Source organism: Macaca nemestrina, chromosome 14 (assembly GCF_043159975.1).
Source record: "Macaca nemestrina isolate mMacNem1 chromosome 14, mMacNem.hap1, whole genome shotgun sequence".
In the NCBI taxonomy this organism is placed as follows: Eukaryota; Metazoa; Chordata; class Mammalia; order Primates; family Cercopithecidae; genus Macaca; species Macaca nemestrina.
Genome location: NC_092138.1, coordinates 50,626,329 through 50,649,032, shown reverse-complemented (window position 1 = coordinate 50,649,032; position 22,704 = coordinate 50,626,329). Strand labels below are relative to the sequence as shown.

The window sequence follows — 22,704 nt, the reverse complement described above, 5'->3', positions numbered from 1 at the left end:
TCGTAGGTTGAAAATATTGGAAGACAAAAATGTGTTTAACACACTTAACCTGCCAAACATTACAGCTTAGCCTAGCATACCTTAAGTGTGCTCAGAACACTTACATTAGCCTACAGATGGGCAGAACCATCTGGTAACACAGAACACTACAGAATATCAGTTGTTTACCCTTGTGATTCAATGCGATTGGGAGCTGAGATCTGATGCTGCGTCCCAGCATCACAAGAGAGTGGTTTACCACATATCACTAGCCTGAGAAAAGATCAAAATTCAAAATTCGAAGTACCATTTCTACCTAATATGTATCACTTTTGCACCATCATAAAGTTGAAAAATCGTAAGTCCAATCATTATAATCAGGGACCATCTGTACTGGAAAGTGTATCCCACAAAATGCCTCACTGTGAATTCTGAGCCGGATAACCTTTCAACCAACTTTCTGTGTCTGTAACCTATGGAAATCCAAGAGTTTGTGCATAAACAGAGAATTTTATTTGGAACACGTCAAGTATCTGCATAAATTATTCAGTTAAAAAGAGAAACAGCTTCTGATGAATGCAGTGACATTCACTTTAAATCAAAGCCAAACGGGTTACACCATATTTATACCAACCCTGAATGCATAATCAGTTCTTTTATATTATTTCTAAAATTAACCCTAGAAATCAAGAAAACAAGTTTAATTTTTAAATAGGTGAATGTTTTTTAATGAAACCAAGTCAGAGAGGAAAGTCAGTATCTTCTACCTAAATGTTTATCCATTACTGATTCTTTTAACAAGGAAACTTCTCTATAGTTTTTTGTTTGTTTGTTTTTTCTTTTGGGGAGGTGCGCTAAAGAAGACAGGGGAAGTGTAACTAGCTTTTATAAAAACAGAAAAAATAAAAGCTAAAAGGGAAAAATCATTCTTATCTATTTTTCAACATTACAATCAACATGTCCTCAAAGAAGTCCCCTGGCATTTTTGAACCAATTTTACATCTGTGTGCTTTAAGTGATTAACAATGATCCTGTTACAAACCAACAAAATACATGCATTCAGTCAACATCCTCAGCTCTTAAGGTAGGACTTAGCACTTCGTACATACCAAATAAATTATTATTAAACCAATGCAAGTATTACATGTCCATCACCTCTACTCCCACAGAAATTCTTAATAACAAATGACAAGGAAGATGAATTCATCAACATGGTATTCAAATTCTTAACTCATATTATTGTATCTCATTCAGCTCTACCATCTATCCAGTGCCATTTTCCACCTTACCTTAGATGTACTGTTTCATTCAACCCTAAATCTTTGTTCTGATATCTGCCACTCCTCTCTTTTTGTTCTATCAGTCTGTTAACTTTCAACAAGTTATACAACATAAATTGATGTTCAGCAATCAATGTAAAGTATTTCTTAAGTAAATTTAAAGAAAATCAGTACTTTAAAAAGTAGCTGAATTATAATTCACAAAGTAGCCACATTTGTAAGGATACTATATATATATAAATATATATATATATAAAAAAATATATATATATATATAAAAGTTCTATTTGAAATTCACGATGGGCTCAAAAGTTTGACACAAGTTTCCATAGGTAAGAAGAGAGAATATGGACACATTTTCACTGGAAAAATAGATAACCTTAAGTCTTGTGTGTAAACCAATTGCCCTTAGTGCAGAGTAATGTCTGTCAACAAAGAATCTTAGTTTCTACATTACAGAAGTCCCACTTGATAGGAACTTCCAAAACATTTGAAAATACATTTTTATAGAAAAATGAGCTGCAGTTTCACATCACTGTTTTATAGTGTCACATCTACAAAACTAAGGTGAAGCACCGACCAGGCTATATCCTTAGCCTTTGGGGACTTGTTTGGGATATGAATACATTGAACACTTTCTAGACTTTTAGTCTTTAGGTGTTCGAACAGCCAAACTGAAATGTAGCAATCAATGAAAAGAAGAAGAATGCATGATGTGGTCTTAGAAGCAATGATTCTCCATAAAGAGATAGGTCCTCAGTATCAGAAGCTGGGGTCAGAGTGAGGAAGACTCTTTCAAACCACTTATACCCCTCATCTCAACCTCAGTTCAGAATATCCACTGCACCGAGCTATTGTTACTTTTTGGAGTGGGTCATATCCCAGAAGGGGATTAGGGCAGGGAAAAAAAAAAAAAAGCTGAAAAGCATAGCTACAAAAGGATAAGCCTTATAGCTTTCCTTTATAGCTCTTTTCACTCTGATGCTGAAAACCCAAACATATATAGAAAACCTCAACTCTAAGTACATTTACCATTTATGTTGGAAGATATAAAGAGCTATTTATGGCTATTCAGGGATCAAAGAGTTTAGAAGAGTTAGATTAAGGAAGTAGCTAACATTTGACTGAGTATAGCACTTATAAACTCTTGCAAACATAATTGGAAATTGAATATACACCCAAAATCAGAAAAAAAAATATATAAACATGTCAATATTTTAAAAGGTAGAGACTAAATGTCAAGAGTATGCTGGAGTTATTTAATAAAAGCTATTACTGCAGCTGGACTATTTTAGGAACAAAAGGTAAAAATAAAGGTAATTTTTATGTTGTGATTTAAATGAATAATTGCCTATTAAAAACAAGAATAAAAGGTACCTCTCCAGATGCTGTAGCTAATCTATTGGCAGGTGTTTGCATATCAAATTTACATGTAGCTTTTTTCCTTTTCTTTTCTTTTTTAAAGCAACAATGGGTATTGCTAGTTACCACAGTGCAGTCTGAAGTCCCACCTTTTTAATTGTATGAGTCATAAAACATCTTTACTTAAGTTTTCCCATTTGTGATCGCTGCATGTCAAGTGGTCAGTCTGTCTTTGTAAGTCCTCAATGACATAGGAAATCCTGCCTGACTTAGGAAATGGTTTTACAAGAGCCTATTTTCAACCCTTTTTATATGGTGGCTCCAATTCAATTTAGTAAACAGAAGTTTGCCTGGTTCCTACTGGCATCTAATCTCAGTATAAACGGAATCCAGAAGAAAAAGTCAAACCCATTTTAATGCCTGAGGATCCCAAGGAATTCACACCAAACCTTCTTGCCACTTAACCTCAAAGACAGATTCTGAGTAATGTTACATGTAACTTCATCTAACACAATGTCTGCTTGACACTTCAGAGGCATTCAATAAACATCTGTATGCATTTGAATTCATACTGGCACTAAATAAGAAATCAGATATTTAACCCCTTAATAGGATCTACTAATTTAAAGCTGATTATAATAGGCAGATACTAGAAAAGGTTGTATGTGTTTAGTTTAGTCTAAAAACGAAGATAATATCACACTATGTGTTAACCCTTAAAACAGAGTGATACTTTCTTCATCCAGTTTTCTGGTGCTAACCTATATACCATTTAATATATACTTAAAAAAAAAAAAAAAAAAGCAGATTTTTTCATATGGCATCACATTCTTTATCACAAATAGAGATCTTTGGCTGCACATGTGGTATAAAATCTTAGTCTATGAACGCCGTGCTTGGATTAAAGTCCAGGATGGTATACTAACTAGGCAAAGTGATTCCTATGAGTGACTCAGATCTGGAGCAAGTCACATACCCAGTCAACTTAAGATTTCATTTGCATCATTGGTGTCTTCCGTCTGCTTCAAACCTCTGCAGTCTTTTATAGATAAACAAATAATGGGTATGAATTTTTATCTTGCATGGACAACAAATCTAGGGTTACATATATATTCATCAGGTAAGGATCTCCTAAGATGAGACAGACAAAGTTGTAAACCCTAGCAAATTAAGAAATACCAGTGAGAAAGCAGATATGCCTACCTTTTCAGGCAGATGAAGAATGGTGTGTTCTCCTGCACTAAAGTTGGACAGGGATCTATACGCAGCATTTGCTACAATTGGGTCCTAGATAGGGTTAAAAAAAAAAAAAAAAAAAAGCAAGTGAACAAAAAAGCACAACATACATTAAACATCAAATCTGGAGGGGGAAAGAAACCTTCCCCCACCAATCCCAAGATTCTACAGTCAGTGCTTTGAAAATGGTATTAACGCTTTGCCTACGCCAAAAGTGTATTTACTAGCAATTTCAGAAGAGAGAGCAAGAAATTTAATCCTCGTTTCAAAAGAAAATATTGCAAAAAAAAGTGAAAGGGTCTGCGAAGGGAAGTAAGAACAATTGGAAAAAATTATCAGCATTAAACATTTTTCTGGAGAATATGCCCAATTAAAAATGGGCAAGGAGATCAAAAATACTAAATTTTTATCCTAGTTTGAACATTAAATATAAAGTAACTCATAATTGCTCAAGTCTCCATGAAGTAGTATGATTTAGCAGAAGAGGAATAAGGAATTACTGTCTGATAGGCCTAGGTTTGGATTCGATTCTCTACCTATTAATAGGACAAGTTAGCCTTTTGGAATCTAAACTCATTCATCCATGAGTTAGGTATAACACCACCAGCAGTCTCCATATATAATCCTTGATTGGTAACAACACCTAAAAGATGGACTGGACTTTTTGTTTCTTTGGTATGCTTGTTGGTGGGGACAGGGCAAAGCAGGAAAGGGGAAAGACCAAATAAAAATATAAAATAATATCAACAGTTCCTCTTCCCATCTGTCAGATTCACCAAGTATTAAGTGCACTTTATGGTAAAAATGTATTAATGGGCATCAATTGAGAATAATTTTAAAACCAAAACTTATGAATAATCATGTTTTTTAAAAATTGGGAACCCATTATTTCAAGACAGTTGTACCTTTTATCCTAAGAGTCTTATTTTACAAATTTCAAAATTATTTCCCTAGCTTTGTTCTGATTCACTGACAAGCCTTGTGATAATACCTTGTTTTGAGTATGAGTCCAGAGAAAGCTGAGGACTTGAACTTTAAAATTCTGAAAAGTTAACAAACAAAAGAATAAATTGTTAAGACCAAGCTAAAACTGAGAATAAACAATCCAAAGTAGCAAATAATGAAAATTAAGTCACTTTTAAAATAACATCACCAGAAATTCACTTGATGTGTATTCACCCATCATTCATAAAATGTAAATATTCAGAAACAAACTCATCTTCTAAGCACATGGATATTTTAAACACATTAAGATTTTAAGATTATGAAATTTAGAAACCTAACCATTTCTTACTCTTAGTCCTTTCAAGTACTAACAGAAATGTCACTCTTTCATGTCACTGTTCTCGCCTACCCAGAAGAGAGTTTTCCTTTCTCCAAGTGGCCATACGGCACACGGTACACCTCAGCATCTATCATGACTAACTCGCTATGAGGTTGTACAACACTTAAGGCAGTGACTGTGTGTTTTTAATTTCAAAGACCTAGACCACAGAGACCACACAGTTCCTCAAAGAAGACAAATGTGTATTAAGTAATTGATTGAGCATAAAAGCCATTTACCTTCCAACAGTCGGTGGTCTTCATTGCCACCACATCTAACTTTTTGCCCTTCTAAATCATATTAGGTTCCTCTATACCTCCTTGCCTTTGCATATTCTAGTCCCCAAACTTCAATGGGAAGCAACAGTGTATTAATTCTTCCAGTTCCAAGTCCAATAGCACACATAAATAATTTCCTTGGATTCTTGATAAGAATGTTTGTCATTTTCTCCACCATACTCTCATTGCTCTTTAATTAACTGTGCTCATCAAATGTTATTATAATTATCATCACTCATATCTGTCTCCTTTAACTACCTTTGAGCTTCTAGAAGGCAGGGACTGATAACATGGTATAATGTGAAAACAAAAGATATGAAACTAGAAAGTCCCGAGTTCAGACATCAGCTTTCACTTAGCTTTTTAACTACAGTCTGAGTCAAGTTACTTGCCTAGAATATAGCAGATACTCAATAAATATTTGTCAAATAAATAGGTCTCTCAAAGCTTTAGTTTCTGTAACTACACAATAAAAAATGATACCTTCCTATCAGATATTAAAACTAATTGGTATAAACTGGTAAGAGTGCTGGGGATTGAATAGGTACTAAAAATAGGGTTGACTATACTTATTAGTATCTCTAAGACCTAGTGCAGTTTTAATAAATATATTCTGATTCAATGAATAAGTGAAGCAAGCACTGTGCAAAGCAATTCAGAAAATACACTATAATTAAATCATGGACTCTATTTTCAATAAGCTTATAGTTCAATGGGGAAAATAATACATGCAAACCTATATCTGTAGTATAAATAGAATAAGTGTTCTTAGAACAGTATAAAGAACTTTGGGAACAAAAGACTCCAGCTTGCAGACAAACTCTCAAAAGATGGGATGAGGTAAAACAATCCTTTTCTTCCTAAAATATATTTTTAAATTAAAGATGAAAAGGAAAGTAATTTGAGATAGAGGGAATAATATGAACAAAGGAAAATAAATGGAAAAGTTTGGAGGAAGATAAGGACACTATAAGCGGTTTAATTTTTTTGGAGTGCAGGAAACAGACCACTAATGAGGCCAGATTCCAGAATGCTTTATGGACTTGGTGTAAACAGGTTGGACCACATTTTAGGGAAACTTAAGGTAATGAAGTTACTAGGGATAGAAATGACTTAAGAAGTGCTTTGGGAAAAATTAAATTCAACTTTGGCTCACATCCAAACAAATTCTAAGTAGTTAAAAAACCAATTATCTAAACACACACAGATAAAAGGGGGAGGAGGAAGGAGGGTCTCTCCCTTCTACATTTCTTCACTTCTGCTTTTTTTTTTTTTTTTTTTTTTTTTTTTTTTTTTTTTGAGACGGAGTCTCACTCTGTCGCCCGGGCTGGAGTACAGTGGCCGGATCTCAGCTCACTGCAAGCTCCGCCTCCCGGGTTTACGTCATTTTCCTGCCTCAGCCTCCCGAGTAGCTGGGACTATAGGCGCCCGCCACCTCGCCCGGCTAGTTTTTTGTATTTTTTTAGTAGAGATGGGGTTTCACTGTGTTAGCCAGGATGGTCTCGATCTCCTGGCCTCGTGATCCGCCCATCTCGGCCTCCCAAAGTGCTGGGATTACAGGCTTGAGCCACCGCGCCCGGCCTTCACTTCTGCTTTTAAGGGGACTATGTTCACTGAAGAGACCCCCCCCCCCCCGCAAATGGACTGGAAGAGATGGAGAGAATGACCCCAAAGCAGTCTGCCTGAACAACAGAGGAGCCCTAATATAAGCATGAAGACAACCAAAATAAGATACCAGAGGAAAAGAATGTAAAATCTGAAAGAAAAAAAAATCTAGTCCAAAAGATAATTCACAACCATGGATAAGCCAACACAAAAAACCAACACACAAACCAATTCATAAATTAACCTGTAATAAAATCTGATTAACTCAAGGTACAAGCAACACAAAGGTATATGATTTTAGCCCCTGAAAAAAGAAAGTAAATACACCCAATATGGCCTTACATTGGCTTTTAGTCTTAGCTCATTATCAGTAGCCCTGTAGACTCTCTGACAATATAAGAGCATGTGCCTGTGAACTGCAGCCATAAGAAAGAATGTTGGTGAACTATATACTCAGAGTCACAAACTGATTCTTTTTTTAAGACCCTAAAAAAAAAGGCTACATGTAAGAATAAACTAAAATATCCTGTATTGATTCATTCATTCAACAACTACTTACTACATACAGATTATGCACCAGGTACTGTGATAGGTATTGTATAGCCAGTAAGGATAAATTTGATTTTATTCATTGTGCAGCATTTAGAATGAGCGGAAGTATCTTCTAAGCCTGTCTTAATCAGATGATCTAACATATATAAGGGACTATTATTGGAATCTGATGGCTGGAATGGCAGTTTATCAAAGTCTGTGAAAAACTAAATCAAACGAGAAGTTCAACAAGACTGCAAGTGAAAATCAACAGCTGCTCTTTGAGGGAAAAGGAAAAAGGCAAGCATGAAAAAAAACATGGCTTACAAACGTAGAGGCATAAATGTAATTCACTACCCTCTGATGCATTTCACTCAAAGAAGAGATAATGAAGAAAATATTAAGCACTAATATATGAATCTTATTACAAAGAATCTTCCACCAAGTATTTCAACTCATTAGAATGACAAACACTGAGTAATTCACAAAGTTCGGAGAGTCTGTCCTGCCTTTATTAATGTCTTTGTGGCTTATTTTTTAGAATTTAAAACATTAAAAAAATGATTTTAAATTGTTGGCTTTATGAATTCTATTATTTTGGAAACACTAGTTTTAGGACAATGACTTTAAAATCTTGACAATACGCTCATAATTAAAAGGTGGTATCCTTTATGTAAATAAGTTTTAGACATAAGATTGATGAGGAGCTATCCTTCTACTCCTAAGAGTCCATAAACATATCAACATGGTCTCAGAACAACAACAAAAGATTAGGAATATTTATTCCAAAAGCTATTATAACACACATCTTTCCAATGAAGAAGCAGGCAATGTGTTGAGCTCCAAATGCATACCTCATATTCAGTTGTATTGACTGTTAAAGAAGGAACCAGAGAAAATAGTTCACTCAGTGTCTTCAGAATGAGAGGTCTTGTGTCACAACTTAGCTTTGGAGAGAGAGCATTCCAAGTAGAGCGAATGCAAACAACCTGTGAAGCAAATAAAAAAGGTCAACACCGAATAAGACCCCAATATATATAAAGCCATTAAGTAAGAGTACTATATTTTATTATAAGGAAACTTAGGAAAAAAATAAGACTATGCCTAGAAGATAGGATTTAATAAGGTACCACCCCTCAAATGAAATTACTTAAACCAATGTAAACTGTTGAAGTTGTGCTTGCCTCACACAATTGCTTTTTTACTACTTTGCTTTTAGTTAACCAAGTAAATAACTCTCTCCTAAGCACATAAGCTCTCACTCTCACTGACACACACAAAATTAACTCCAGATTATCTAGCTATATACATTGTTTAAGAACCAGTCCCTGAAACAAAGTGGGTAAGACAATGCTAGCACATTTCTTTCTAAAGCCAGGTTTCCACATTTTTTAGAGTTTTTCAGGCTGTTGAAACAATATCACCACTCAGAAAACTGGAGTGTTAACATATATAAATCAAACATTCTCAAATCACCTTACAAGCTTTTAAGAGGCAGGAGAATAACTGTAGTATTTAACATAATAATTTAAGACGTTTTAAAAGTCAATTCTGGTTTTTTAAGAGGTCATTAATGATAAAATAAATCTAAAGCCCAGCAAAAATGTTATATCATTTCTAATTTGACCCCATTTTCTTAAGCCAGGGGTTCTTCATTCATTTCAATATCTGGTTTTATGGATAGTCAAATGTGTTCTTAAGTTCAATTCCAGCTAACACTGATGATATTTTCACTGATAGACGTTTTATGAAAATTTTGAGACTCAGATAGGAAGAATGCAAACACAGATCAATTAGATAGGCTTTAACAAGAATTAATCTTTCTAAAATACTCCAATCTCTTCTTTTAAGCTGTAATTAACACATACAATTATTCTCTATCTACAAGTATAAATTATTTAGAAAAACTACATAAGGTAGTAAATTTAAAAATGTCAAAGATAAATTAGTAATATATACTTAAGGAGACAGATTAAGAAGAGGTTCAAAGAAAAGACAGTAGACAGAGTATTTCTGAGAAAACCTGGATTCAGTGCATTTGCTATTACTTTATACTTCCCGTGAAACAGTAGAATAATAAATACTCTTTGATTTGGGATCCCCTACACGATTTGGGTTCAACTAACCTTTCCTAAGGGCAGTACTGTAGACCAGGCATGACAGTAGGCACATTTACACAAAGAAGTAACTCTGATATTATAAATCATCAGCATTTGAAAAAAAACCCAAACCAATTCTCTAAAAGCTATCAATTCAGCACAGTTGCATACCCAGAGTGGTACACAGTACTCAGAGAAACAATAAAATATAAGGATGATCTAATCCTTCAAAAACTTGACACCTTATTGTAAAGGAAGAAAAAGACACATCATTCTAAATTATTGGAAACAAAAAGGTACATGATATGATTTTAAACTATTTCAACAGAAAATAGTTTCAAGAGGAATCTATAGAGGAAAGATAAGTCAGTGGGCGGGAGTCATCAGGGAGGGTATCAAGAGACGATAAGGCTTGGGAAGAGACTTGAAGAAAGAATGAACAGAAATCACACAGCCATGCCACAAGAAAATGGAAAGCACAAGTCAAACACAAAACATGTTGTAGGTACAAAAGCATGAGTATTGGTGGGGAAAGGCTGGTAGATCACAGAATACCTAGAATATCAAAGCAGTCAGAACCAAATCTAAAAGAAAAGGCAGGCTATAGGGATTTCAAGTTAAGAAATACAAAACAATTTAAAAGCTATTCTTAACAAATTCATTTGGGCCTGGCGTAGTGGCTCATGCCTGTAATCCCAGCACTTTGGGGGGCCAAGGTGGGTGGATCACTTGAGGTCAGGAATTCGAGACCAGCCTGGCCAACATGGTGAAACCCCCTCTCTACTAAAAATACAAAAATTAGCCAGGCGTGGAGGTATATGCCCCAGCTACTGGGGAGGCTGGGGCACAAAAATCGCTTGAACCCAGGAGGCGGAGGTGTCAGTGAGCCGAGATCATGCCACTGCACTTCAGCCTGGGCTACAGAGCGAGACTCTGTCTCAAAAACAACAACAAAAACAAAGCAAAACAAAGAAAACAGTGCAGAACAGGGACAAAGGCCAAGAGACTGAGGAACTAATAAGAGAGCTTTGCACTATTCTCAAGCAATTAAAGTCTCCTAGGGCAGAAGAAAAGGCCATGATTGTGAGGCTTCCCCAGCCACGTGGAACTGTAAGTCCAATTAAACCTCTGTCTTTTGTAAATTGCCCAGTCTTGGGTATGTTTTTATCAGCAGTATGAAAACGGGCTAATAAAGAAATGTGACACCTAAATGCAACATGGGATCCTGGAACAGAAAAAGGACATCTTAAACACACATGTCCATAATTCAGTTAACAGCACTGCACCAATATTAATTTCTTAGTTTTAATAACTGTATTATAGTTACATAAGCAAGATGTTAATATTAGGGGAAGAAGGGTGAAAAAAACATGAAATAATTATCTATTTTCTCTTTTAACAACAGCTCTTTTGATATATAATTCAAATACCATACAATTCCTCATGTAAAGTGTACAATTCACTGGTTTTTGGTATACTTACAAAGCCACACAACCATCACATTCAAGTTTGAAACATTTTTATCACCTTCTCCCAAAAAAACCATAATCATTCATCATTCTTGATTGCCCCCTAAGCTCCTCAAATCTAGGCAACCACAAATCTACTTTCTCTCTATATAAATGTGCCTATTCTGGGCATTTCCTATAAATAGAATAATATAATATGTGCTCTTCGGTGTCTGGCTTCTATCAGTTAGCATACCTTTTCCAAGGTTCATCCATGTTGTAGTATGTGTTAGTGCTCACTTCTTTTTATTGCCAAATAATACTCCATTCTATGTATATATCCTTTAAACTTTCCATAAGTTTAAAGTAATTTCAAAATAAATTTTTTTAAAGAATAGAAAAAAAACACTAGTCAAAAAAGTAATGGCTAAGAATTTCCAAAATTAATAAAATACATTAATTCTCTAACTTAACTTGTAATACAAATAAGCTTATATATTAATACATTATAATATGACCATTAAACACCAAAGACAAAACAACAATCCTCAAAGTTAAAGGGAAAAAACACAGACTACCTGAAAAGGAACAACTGAGAATAACATTTTCTTTCCTTCTTTTCTTTTTTTTTTTTTTTTGAGATGGAGATTCACCCTTGTTGCCCAGCTGGAGTGCAATGGTGCAATCTCGGCTCACTGTAACCTCTGCCTCCTGGGTTCAAGCAATTCTCCTGCCTCAGCCTCCCAAGTAGCTGGGACTACAGGCATGTGCCATCACGTCCAGCTAATTTTTTTTTGGGATTTAGTAGAGATGGGGTTTCACCATGTTAGTCAGACTGGTCTCGAACTCCTGATCTCAGGTGATCTACTGGTGTCGGCCTCCCAAAGTGCTGGGATTACAGGCATGAGCCACCGTGCCCGGCCAATATTTTCAAAATTAAGACAAAAAGACGATGCAGTAAGATCTTAAGAGTGCTGAGGAGCAAATGAAATACTCTCAAGGATAGACCATATGATAGACCACGAAACAAGTCTAAAAGAATTTATAAAAATAGAAATCATATCAAGTAGTTTTCCTGACCACAACGGAATAAAACTAGAAATCAGTAACAAGAATAATTTTGGAAACTATACGAACATATGGAAATTCAACAACATGCTCCTGAAAGACCAGTCAATGAAAAAATTAAAAAGGAAAGTGAAAAATTCCTTGAAATAAATGAAGAACACAAACATACCAAAACATATGGGATACACCAAAAGCAGTACTAAGAGGAAAGCTGATACCAATAAAGTGCTTACATCAATAAAGTAGAAAAACTTCAAACAAACCACCGAACAATACATCTTAAAGAACTAGAAAACAGTAAATCAAACCCAAAATTAGTAGAACAAAAGAAACAAAGATCAGAGCAGAAGTAAATGAAGACTGAAAGACAATAAAAAGATCAATGAAATGAAAAGTTGGTTTCTTGAAAAGATGAGTAAAATCAACAAACCTTTAGCCAGACTAATTAAGAAAAAAAGAGAGAACATTCAAATAAATAAAATCAGAGATGAAAAAGGGAACATTACAAAAAACATTCACAAAGTACAATACCACAAAAATTCAAACGATCATTAGAGAAGACTATGAGCAACTATAGACAATAAATTGGAAAACCCAGAAGAAACAGATAAATTTGTAGACACATATGGCCTACCAAGATTGAATCAAAAAGAAATCCAAAGCCTTAATCAGCCAATAAAAAGTAATGAGATTGCAGCCATAACAGTTTCCCATCAATAAAAGCCCATAATCTGATGGCTTCATTGATGATTTCTACCAAATATTTAAAGAAGAACTAATATCAATCCTACTCAAATTATTCCAAAAAATAGAAGAGGAGGGAGTACTTCCAGACCCATTCTATGAAGCCGTTATTACCCTGATACCAAAAGCAGACAAAGACACACTACAAAAAGAAAACTACAGGCCAATATCTCTGACAAACACAGATGCAAAACCTCAACAAAATGCCACCACACCAAATTCAACAATACATTAAAAAGATCGTTCTTCATGATCAAGTAGGATTCATCTCAGGGATGCAAGGATGGCTCAACATATGCAAATCAATCAATGCAATATGTTATATCAGAATGAAGGACAAAGACCATATGATCATTTCAACTGATGCTGAAAAAGAATTCAATAAAATTCAACATCCCTTCATGATAAAAAAAAAAAAAACCTCTCAAAAAAAAAAAAACTGGGTATAGAAAGAACATACCTCAATACAATAAAAACCATATAAGACAGATCAACAGCTAGCAGCATACTGAATGAGGAAAACTGAAAGCTTTTCCATTAAGATACGGAACAAGACAAGAATACTCACATTCACCATTATTCAACATAGTATAGAAAATCCCAGCTAGAGCAATCAAGCAAAAGAAAGAAAGGGCATCCCAATTGGAAAAAAATAAGTAAAATTATTTTTGTTTCCAAATGATATGATCTCATATTTAGAAAAACCTAGAGACTCTACCAAAATAAAATGAGGACCATTAAACTCAGGAAAGTTGCAGAATACAAAATTGACATTCAAAAATCAGTAGCATTTCTATATGCCAACAGTGAACAATCTGAAAAAGAAACCAAGAAAGGAATTCCATTTACAATATCTACACATAAAATAAAATACATAGGAATAAACTTAACCAAAGAAATGAGAGATCCCTACAATGAAAACTAAAAAACATTGATGAAGGAAAATGAAGAGGACACATAGAAAAAAACAAATGGAAAGATATTCCATGTTCATAAATTGGAAGAATCAATATTGTTAAAATGTCCACAATCTATAGATTCAATGCAATCCTTATCAAAATAACAATTACATTCTTCACAATAACAGAAAACATAATGTTAAAATTTATACAGAAGCATGAAGACTCAGTAAAAGCAAAACCATCCTGAGCAAAAACAACAAAACTGGAGGAATCACACTGCCTGACTTCAAGTTATACTACAGAGCTATAGTAACCAAAACAGCATGGCATTGGCGTAAAAACATACACATAGACAAATATAACAGAATAGAGAATGCAGAAATAAATGCACATACCTGCAGTGAACTCATTTTTGACAAAGGTGCCAAGAACATACATTGGGAAAGGACAATCTTCAATAAATGGGGCTGAGAAAACTGGGTGAATATATACAGAAGAATGAAACTTGACCACTATCTCTCACCATACATAAAAATCAAGTCAAAATGGATTAAAGACTTAAATCTAACACCTGAAAGGATAAAGGTACTATAAGAAAACATTGGGGAAACATTCTAGTACATAAGTCGGGACAAAGATTTCTTGAGTAATACCTCCAAAGTACAGACAATCAAAGCAAAAATGGACAAACAGGATCACACATCAAACTAAAAAGCTTCTACACAGCAAAGGAAACAATCAACAAAGCGAGGAGACAATCTACAGAATAAGAGAAAATATTTGCAAACTATAAATTTGACAAGGAATTAATAAACGGAATATATATGGAGCTCAAACAACTCAATAAGATATAAGATTATTTCCACTCAAAAAACTGGGCAAAAAATCTGAATAGACTTTTCTCAATAGAAGACATATGAATGGTTAGCAGGTATATGAAAAATGCTCATTATCATCAGAGAAATGCAAATTAAAACTACAATGAGATATTATCTCACCACAGTTAAAATGGTTTTTATCCAAACGTTCAGCAATAATGAATGCTGGTGAGAATGTGGAGAAAGGGGAACCCTCGTACACTGTTGGTAGGAATATAAATTAGTACAGCCACTATGGAGAAGACTATGGAGTTTTCTCAGAAAAACTAAAAATAGAACTGCCATATGATCCAGCAGTCCCACTGCTGAATATATATCCAAAAGAAAGGAAATCAGTACATCAAAGAGATATCTGCATTCCCATGTTTACTGCAGCGCTATTCACAATAGCCAAGATTTGGAAGCAACCTAAGTGTCCACCAACAGATGAATGAATAAATAAAATGTGGTATATACACACAATGGAATATTATTTAACCATAAAAAATAATGGAATCCTATCATTTGCAACAACATAGACGGAACTGGAGGACATTATGGTAAGTGAAACAAGCCAGGAAAAGAAAGACAAATGTTGCATGTTCTCATATGTGGAAAAAAAAAAAAGAATATAGGGGTAGAATGATGGTTACCAGAGGCTGCAAAGGGTGGCAAGGAGCTGGGGAATAAAGCGGAAATGATTAATGGGTACAAAAATACATTGAGAATAAGAGCTAGCATTTGATAGAACAATAGAGTGACAACAGTTAACAATAAGTTATTTTGTATTTTCAAAATAACTAAGAGAGTATAATTGAAATGTTCCAAACACAGAGAAATTATAATGCTTGAGGTGATGGATACCCCAGTTATCCTGATTTGATCATTACACAGTGTGACTATATCAAAACATCACATGCACACCATAAATAAATACAACCATTATGTACCTGAAACTAAATTTTTTAAATTTTAAATATTGAAAACAATAAAAATAAAAAACAACTTATTCAGAGACAAGGAAAAAACACTTAACATGGCTTTCAAGGTTTTTCATGATCTGCCTTCTAGCTATTCCTCCAGTCTCACCTCTTCTGCTAGTTCCTTGACATCATATTTGTTTAATAACTACTATTCATATTTAATATTAGAAAAATGAGGAAAAGGAATAGATACATTTTATTTACCCATATATCACCATTTTAAACCACTATTTCTTATATATGGGAAAGTTTTAATAAATAAATATAAAATTATAATGATGAAGTAACTTCCTGTGAGAATTTTTTCCATATAACTCAATTAAATTGGTTAGACTATAGTTTGTATGGTTTAATGCTTGCATTCTTCCAGGTATGACATTTTTTCCTTTAAAATTAAAAAAAAAGCTGTCTATTGCCATTCTTTGTAAAGCACATTCAAGTTTAACTTAAATATTAATTTAATTCCGTGAAAATTAGTTGAATTATTAAAAATGCAAATCAATGGGTATGCAGTGATTTTTAGATTAGGAATTTAAAAAGTTCTAAGGAAACCGCCACCCCACAATGCTAAATCTACCATTGAAAAGTAGGGGCAAAACATGTAATCAATCAATCAATCATGCAGGATAATACCTAGAAATCATCCACATATAAAATATGAATATTGCCGGGCGTGGTGGCTCAAGCCTGTAATCCCAGCACTTTGGAAGGCCGAGACGGGTGGATCACGAGATCAGGAGATCGAGATCATCCTGGCTAAAATACAAAAAACTAGGCGGGCGAGGTGGTGGGTGCCTGTAGTCCCAGCTACTCGGGAGGCTGAGACAGGAGAATGGCGTAAGCCCGGGAGGCAGAGTTTGCAGTGAGCTGAGATCCAGCCACTGCACTCCAGCCTGGGCGACAGAGCAAGACTCCATCTCAAAAAAAAAAAAAAAAAAAAATATATATATATATATATATATGAATATTTATGTACAAATGACTCAGAATGCTCTGAGTCTGTCTCAAAGATACTGAAGAAGTCATTTCATCCTAAGTGTTTATGTTATGCATACTTTGTTGCTGGGGAAGAATGATACTTTTCCCATGTCATTCTTCCACAAGAATCTTACCAATTTGCCATGTTATTCTTCCACAAGAATCTTACCAACACTAAACAGTACAGATTAAAGAAGACTTTATGCAGTGTGGTATGCTGGGAAGAGTACATTTTAAAGTCAGAAATCAAGGTCTCCGATTTGGTAGCTATGTGACTATGGTGAAGTAAACAATTTCCCTCAATCTGTTTCCCCAGCTGCAAAATGGAAATAATACTAGTAACACCTGCTCTATGTACAGCACAAGGTTACCAGTAAAGCCCATATAGAGACACTGTACATAAACCTACTTTATACACTGAAAAATATAGCTATTGTTGTTATAACCAATAGAAAAAAAATAGTGAACCCCAGAAGAATCAGAGCCTTTCCTTCTAATTCCTGTGCTGTAAAAATGACTTTGTTCTTATGCAGAGGAACAGAGAGCTATCTCCTAATTTTACTTTCAAAAGCTATTTCTAGAAATTCCTGAGAACAGCCTACTCCTTTTGTCCTGATTCTTTACTCCAACAGAGGGAAAGCTTTATAAAAAAAAACCTTTAGGCTATGAAAACTGCCTTATCTGCCCTTTTCATAATGAAGGTAAAAGAAACTGCCTTCACAATTAAAGGACTCAAGTCATCATCACGCAGTGAAGCCCTCTTAAGCTAATGCAGCGCACACAATTCATAAAACAGGATGCTTCTGTTACCAAAACACAATAACGGGATAAGAGAGAGTTTGAGGAGACACAATCAATGGAGCAGAAACAATGAGAAAAATAACATTCTTTCTTATCCTAATAATATAGGGTTAGGGGTTGTTAAATATTTTTTAAAATGACTAGCACAGGTTTATTTAAGCAATTCCACAGCCTTTTAATGTCTGAGACTAGTTTATTATCAAGGCAGTGTTGTAGGGGGGAAAGAAAAAAAGAGAAATAGATATTGAAGTACCTTTTTAAAATTCACTTATAATCTAAATGACAGTAATTCTGATGATTTTCTAATATAGTTGGAACAACTTTTGTCCTGTTCGTGGCAAAGAATGTAGATGAACAAGAAGCCTTGAGTGGCTCACACAACTAATTACAACCCCCTAATAAGAAGGAACAAACATTCCTGTGGTCCCTTTTCATAGAAACCAACAAGTTTCTTCTTAGGAAAATCAAGACTAAAGACAAAACCTATAATCTACAAGTTCAAGAGAGAAAAAGGAAACATTTTAGTAAAACTTCTTAGGAATTACTTTGTTCTTCAGTGCTAGAAAGCTAGTGAATCACAACAAAAATAGTTCCCCCAAAGCAAGGTTTAAACAAGGATAAACAAGATTTTTCCAGCCAAACAAACGCAGCATCTAGCATAGTGCTTGGCATAAAAAAGCACTCATCTCAAAGGTGGTAACTGACCTATCACCAGCTAGGACAGGGCAGAGCACATTTTCTGTCAAGGGCCAGAGAATTAACATTTTATTTCAAGGGCGACATGGTCACTATTACAACTACTCAGTTCTATCACTGTAGCAAGAAAGCAGCCATGGACAATACATAAACAAATGAGCATGGTTGTGCTCCAATAAAACTTTACTTACAAAAAAAGGTAGTGGGCTGGATTGGAAGAGTCAGCCATGGTTTGCCAACTCCTGAACTAGACTATGTGATTATTAACTGGATACAGCTGAGCAATCAGATTAGACCAATGCTTCTTTAACTTTAATGTACACTTGAATCTCCTGTGGTGAAAGGATCTCATCACACTACAGATTCTAACTCAGTAGGTCTAGAGGAGAGTCTGAGATTCTCGTTTCAAGCTGCCAGGCGACACAGAAGCTGCTAGTTATAAAACTATACTTTCAGTTACCAGATATTAGACTTTATTAGTGAATTTACTTTAAAATTTCAAAACAGGTAGGAAATTAGAAATGTGACGGCAATAAGTCCTGGATTTTACTTGAATTGTTCCAATATCAGGAATTCTGATGTGTTGCCGCCATAAAGTCAAATTCACAATGAATTCCAAAGTTTAACCTTCCACACTGCTCTTCCACTTAAAGGAAGCATGAAGATAAAAGTCAGAACATTTATGCAGATTATCTGGTTTTAGAAACAGGGACATCATATTTTCTAATCCCTTTCTTTACAGATAAAGACACTAGGTGGAAAAATTTTTTTAATATACCAGTGGAACTAAATAATAACACCCCCAATCCCCAGTGGAAAAAAAAAAGAAAATCCTTTCATGGTTTTCAACTTTGTTTGAAAGTGGTAACTTCTGAAATTATTCCTACAAAATATGCAAAGGAATAAGTTTTCACTAGAGATAGACAAGAGAAACCCTGACACTTAAACCAACTTAAGGTTATCTAATATTTCCATAAGACTAATTATTTATCTTCTTTATTCTTCAGTTCAAGAAATGTGAACTGAGCAACTGCTATGTACCAGGTACTAAGCTGGGCACTTTGGGGGAGTAGGTTAGTTGCTAAAACATACTTTCTATCTTCAAGGAGCTTAGCATCAGGTAGTAGAGACTGATACATGAATTACAAAACCTTCTGTTAAGCAAAACTGCAGAAGATTCATACTAGATATAGAGGGAGAGATTACCTGGTTAGGGAAGAGAGCAAAGATCAGAAAGGAGTTCCTGGAGGAAATAATATTAAAGAGCAATTATGTGCCACACACTCTTGTGTCTTTTTAATTTCCAATTATACCAATTTAAATTAGGCCAATTAAATCACATATGATAAAAGAAAATCAAGTTTAAAGCATAACTGAGGTAGGAGTCTTTAAATGCTTTTTGCTCATGCAACTCCTAAAAAAGCTTTGAAAAATCATGTAAATTGGCATTTAAAAAGCATAAAGACTATAGAAGACTTGTTTTCTAACATATGGTAAATACTTCTTTTTTAAAATAAAATTGCTATAACATTCTATTAAGTTTATACAATTAGATAAAATGCCACAGCAATTTTATATCTACCATCATTCATTTCATAAAATCTATATAAAAAATGTCTCTAACACTCCAAAATTGTATATATTTTCTTCCTCGACAGTGTATTTTTGTCATGTGACAATCCTGCACTTGTACCTCCTAAATCTATAAAAATAAGAAAATAAAAAATAAAACAATGTTTTTGAAAAAGAAATTGTATTTCTATTACAGTTATGTTTCATAATTGTATTCTAATATATTTAATGGTTCAGAGTCTGCTATCGGTCACCTCTCATATGCCTCTATAACAAAAATAAATTTATAAATTAAAATTATTTTTATTTCTTATGACCATAAGACTAAGAGTTTTTTAAAATTTTGAGTTGCATCATTGTTATGATTATTGCTAATATACAATTAATCAAAACATAAATATTACAAATATTGGTAAGTAATCACCAAACATAAAAGGCTTAAAAAATCGGAAATGGTATGGTCTCAGTAGAAGAGCAAGATGGTGCCTTGATAAAAAATGCTTCCCCAAAAATCAATATTTTGAATTGTCTCTTTGTTCAATGCCCTGAAATTTTTATACCAGAGAGCAATGAACTAAGAAAGATTTACCAGTAGAGATATGCCTTCTTTTTGTAGAGTAGAAAGGAGGCAATTATGAAAGGACAGTTGGGAAAGGAGAAACAGTTTAATCTAATGCAGATAAATATCAGGGAAGAGTACATAGTGAAGTTGAAGATCTGGAAATGTAGTTACTAAAGCTAACATGGCTGCCTATCCCTTAGAAAGTCTTCAAATACCCCATGTTCACGAGTTTGTAGACCACGGCTTTAATGATTTTTTTCACTGCAAATTAAAGATGCTAACTCTTTGGACCCAAATCTCTTGAGAGTACAGCAAAACCAAAGCTGTCCTAAGCAAATAATAAAGAGTTCAAAATTCTATATGTAAAAACTCCGCAAGTGTAAGTGAGCTATTAATGTTGGTTAAGTTATTCCCAGAAGTCTACATTAAGATTGACTGACTATATTAGAATACCGCAGAAAAACATCTATAGTATAACAATAGTTAAAAAAAAAAAAAAAAAGAAGAAAACAGATATCGTTTCAAGAAAGCAGACAGCAACTGTTGGGGGAAAGGAAAGGATAGATGGTTGATTTCAAAAAGAGTCCACATGCTGTGGAAAATATATTTTAAAAGATGAGGAAACAAAGGGCATCAAGAAGAAATGTTAGCAAAGTAGGAGAACCAAGAAAGTAGAGGGTCCTAGAGTCCAGGAGAGGAAGGAGATGTCTATAAGGAAAGCTTTTCATGGCTCTTTTCACTCAAGAGAAGTGAAGGAGGTACTGGAAAAGTATATTGGCTTGGCCATTAATAAAATTCTTTTTTATATATTTTTGTCCAAATTAAAAATAAAACAAAGCACCTTCTGTCTAAACTGCTTGCCTATTATAAACTGAGAGTACAGAGAAATAATGCTTTTTTCTCAATTCTTTTCAAATCTAATTATCTATTTCACCAGAAATGCAAATCTACCCAATAATAAAGGCATTTGCAAACATAAAGATACAAAAACATTTATCACAGTGTGATTTATTAAAAATAATAATACTACTAATAATAATAACAGGAAACAACTTAAATATCCCACAACAGGAAATTCATAAACTATGGTACAGCCACTTGTTCATTCAATTAGATGTCAAAAGTGGATTATCAACACGACATGGTGCCCCTGGTAAACTGCTGGCTGATAAAACAAGTTGCAAAAGAATGTGTACAGCATGATTCCTTTCTCATTATACGTATATACACGGTGGTTAACTCTGTGGTTTATAGTGATTTTTAACCTTCTTTTCTTCCCCTTACAGGTCTCAGAGAATGGTACCCCAAAATGAAGGTCTTGGAAGCAGCTCTCTCTGACCTTCTCTTACCCTCTTGTCTCTGACCCCTCTGTCTTCCCAGAGGCTAGCCACAAAACCTAGAATCCCATGGAAACCAGAACTCTTTTCCCCAAAGCCAGCAATAAGATCTAAACATATTACTCTAACCCTCCCCACCACCTTTCTGTGTAAAAACCGGCCATAAAGAAACTACCTGACCTACATTGTTGACTGTAGGCCATGAGACCCCTATTCCAGAGAGGGTCCTGACCCAGACCCAGGAGGGAACGCAAGCTCAGAGAGACGAAGAAGAATTTAACTGGACAGTCCTTGCTGGGCTTCCCCACTCAGTCTATTAGCATCAAATCATGCCTGTTTTGTCCAGTCATATTTCTACATGGCCACCCATACTTTCTTGAAGCTAAGCATACAAATTAACTGTTTCTCCTGTATCTCTGGATCTTCATTCTGAAGGATTCCACACCATGTAAAACTATGATCAAATAAATTTGTATGCGCCTATTAATCTCCCTTTTTGTCAGTGATTTTCAGCAAATCTTTGGAGAGCAGAGAGAAAGTTTTCCCTTAGCCCCTACACCCCATAATTTCTGACTTTCCTGTCATACTCTTAGAATACTTGAGTCTTCCTTTAAAAGAAATATACTCATTTTATGAATTTGATCCTTAATCATTTTTCTATAATTAAAATTAATTTTATTTTGCTCTTCACTTCCCTATACCTTACATAAAAACTTTATTTTCACATGACCTCTAACATTATTGTCTTCTCTTTTAAAGATATTTGGCAAAGTGATCATTCTTTCATAAGAACTGACATTTATGTTTTTTCTATTCACTCACTTAAATTTTGTTTTACAGGGAAACTTGGAAGTTTACTACAGCTGTTCTTATTTTACAAAATAAAGCCAAACCTCTTCTACATGGAAAACTTAATATAATTCCAAGGATATCTTACATACTCTTATTGCCAAGCATGATTATCACCCCTCCTTCCCCAAAGCATAATCCAGGAATTAACCACTATTCTTGTCACACCCAACCAAATATATGGCTGGTGGTAACTACACAATCCATAAACAC

The 22,704-nt window shown here is 34.5% G+C and overlaps 1 protein-coding gene across 5 annotated transcripts in view; it reads right to left on the bottom strand.

Annotated features, from left to right (window-relative positions):
• Nucleotides 1-22,704, bottom strand: part of LOC105465882 (focadhesin) — a 316,678-nt gene that overhangs the window by 126,533 nt on the left and 167,441 nt on the right. For all 5 annotated transcript variants that reach the window (XM_071077854.1, XM_011714536.3, XM_071077856.1 and 2 more), the window contains exons 16-18: nucleotides 8,450-8,584; nucleotides 4,849-4,899; nucleotides 3,825-3,908 (exon numbers count right to left, since the gene is read on the bottom strand). In XM_071077854.1, coding sequence (XP_070933955.1) covers nucleotides 3,825-3,908; nucleotides 4,849-4,899; nucleotides 8,450-8,584 — 270 coding nt within the window. The remainder of the gene's footprint in view (nucleotides 1-3,824; nucleotides 3,909-4,848; nucleotides 4,900-8,449; nucleotides 8,585-22,704) is intronic.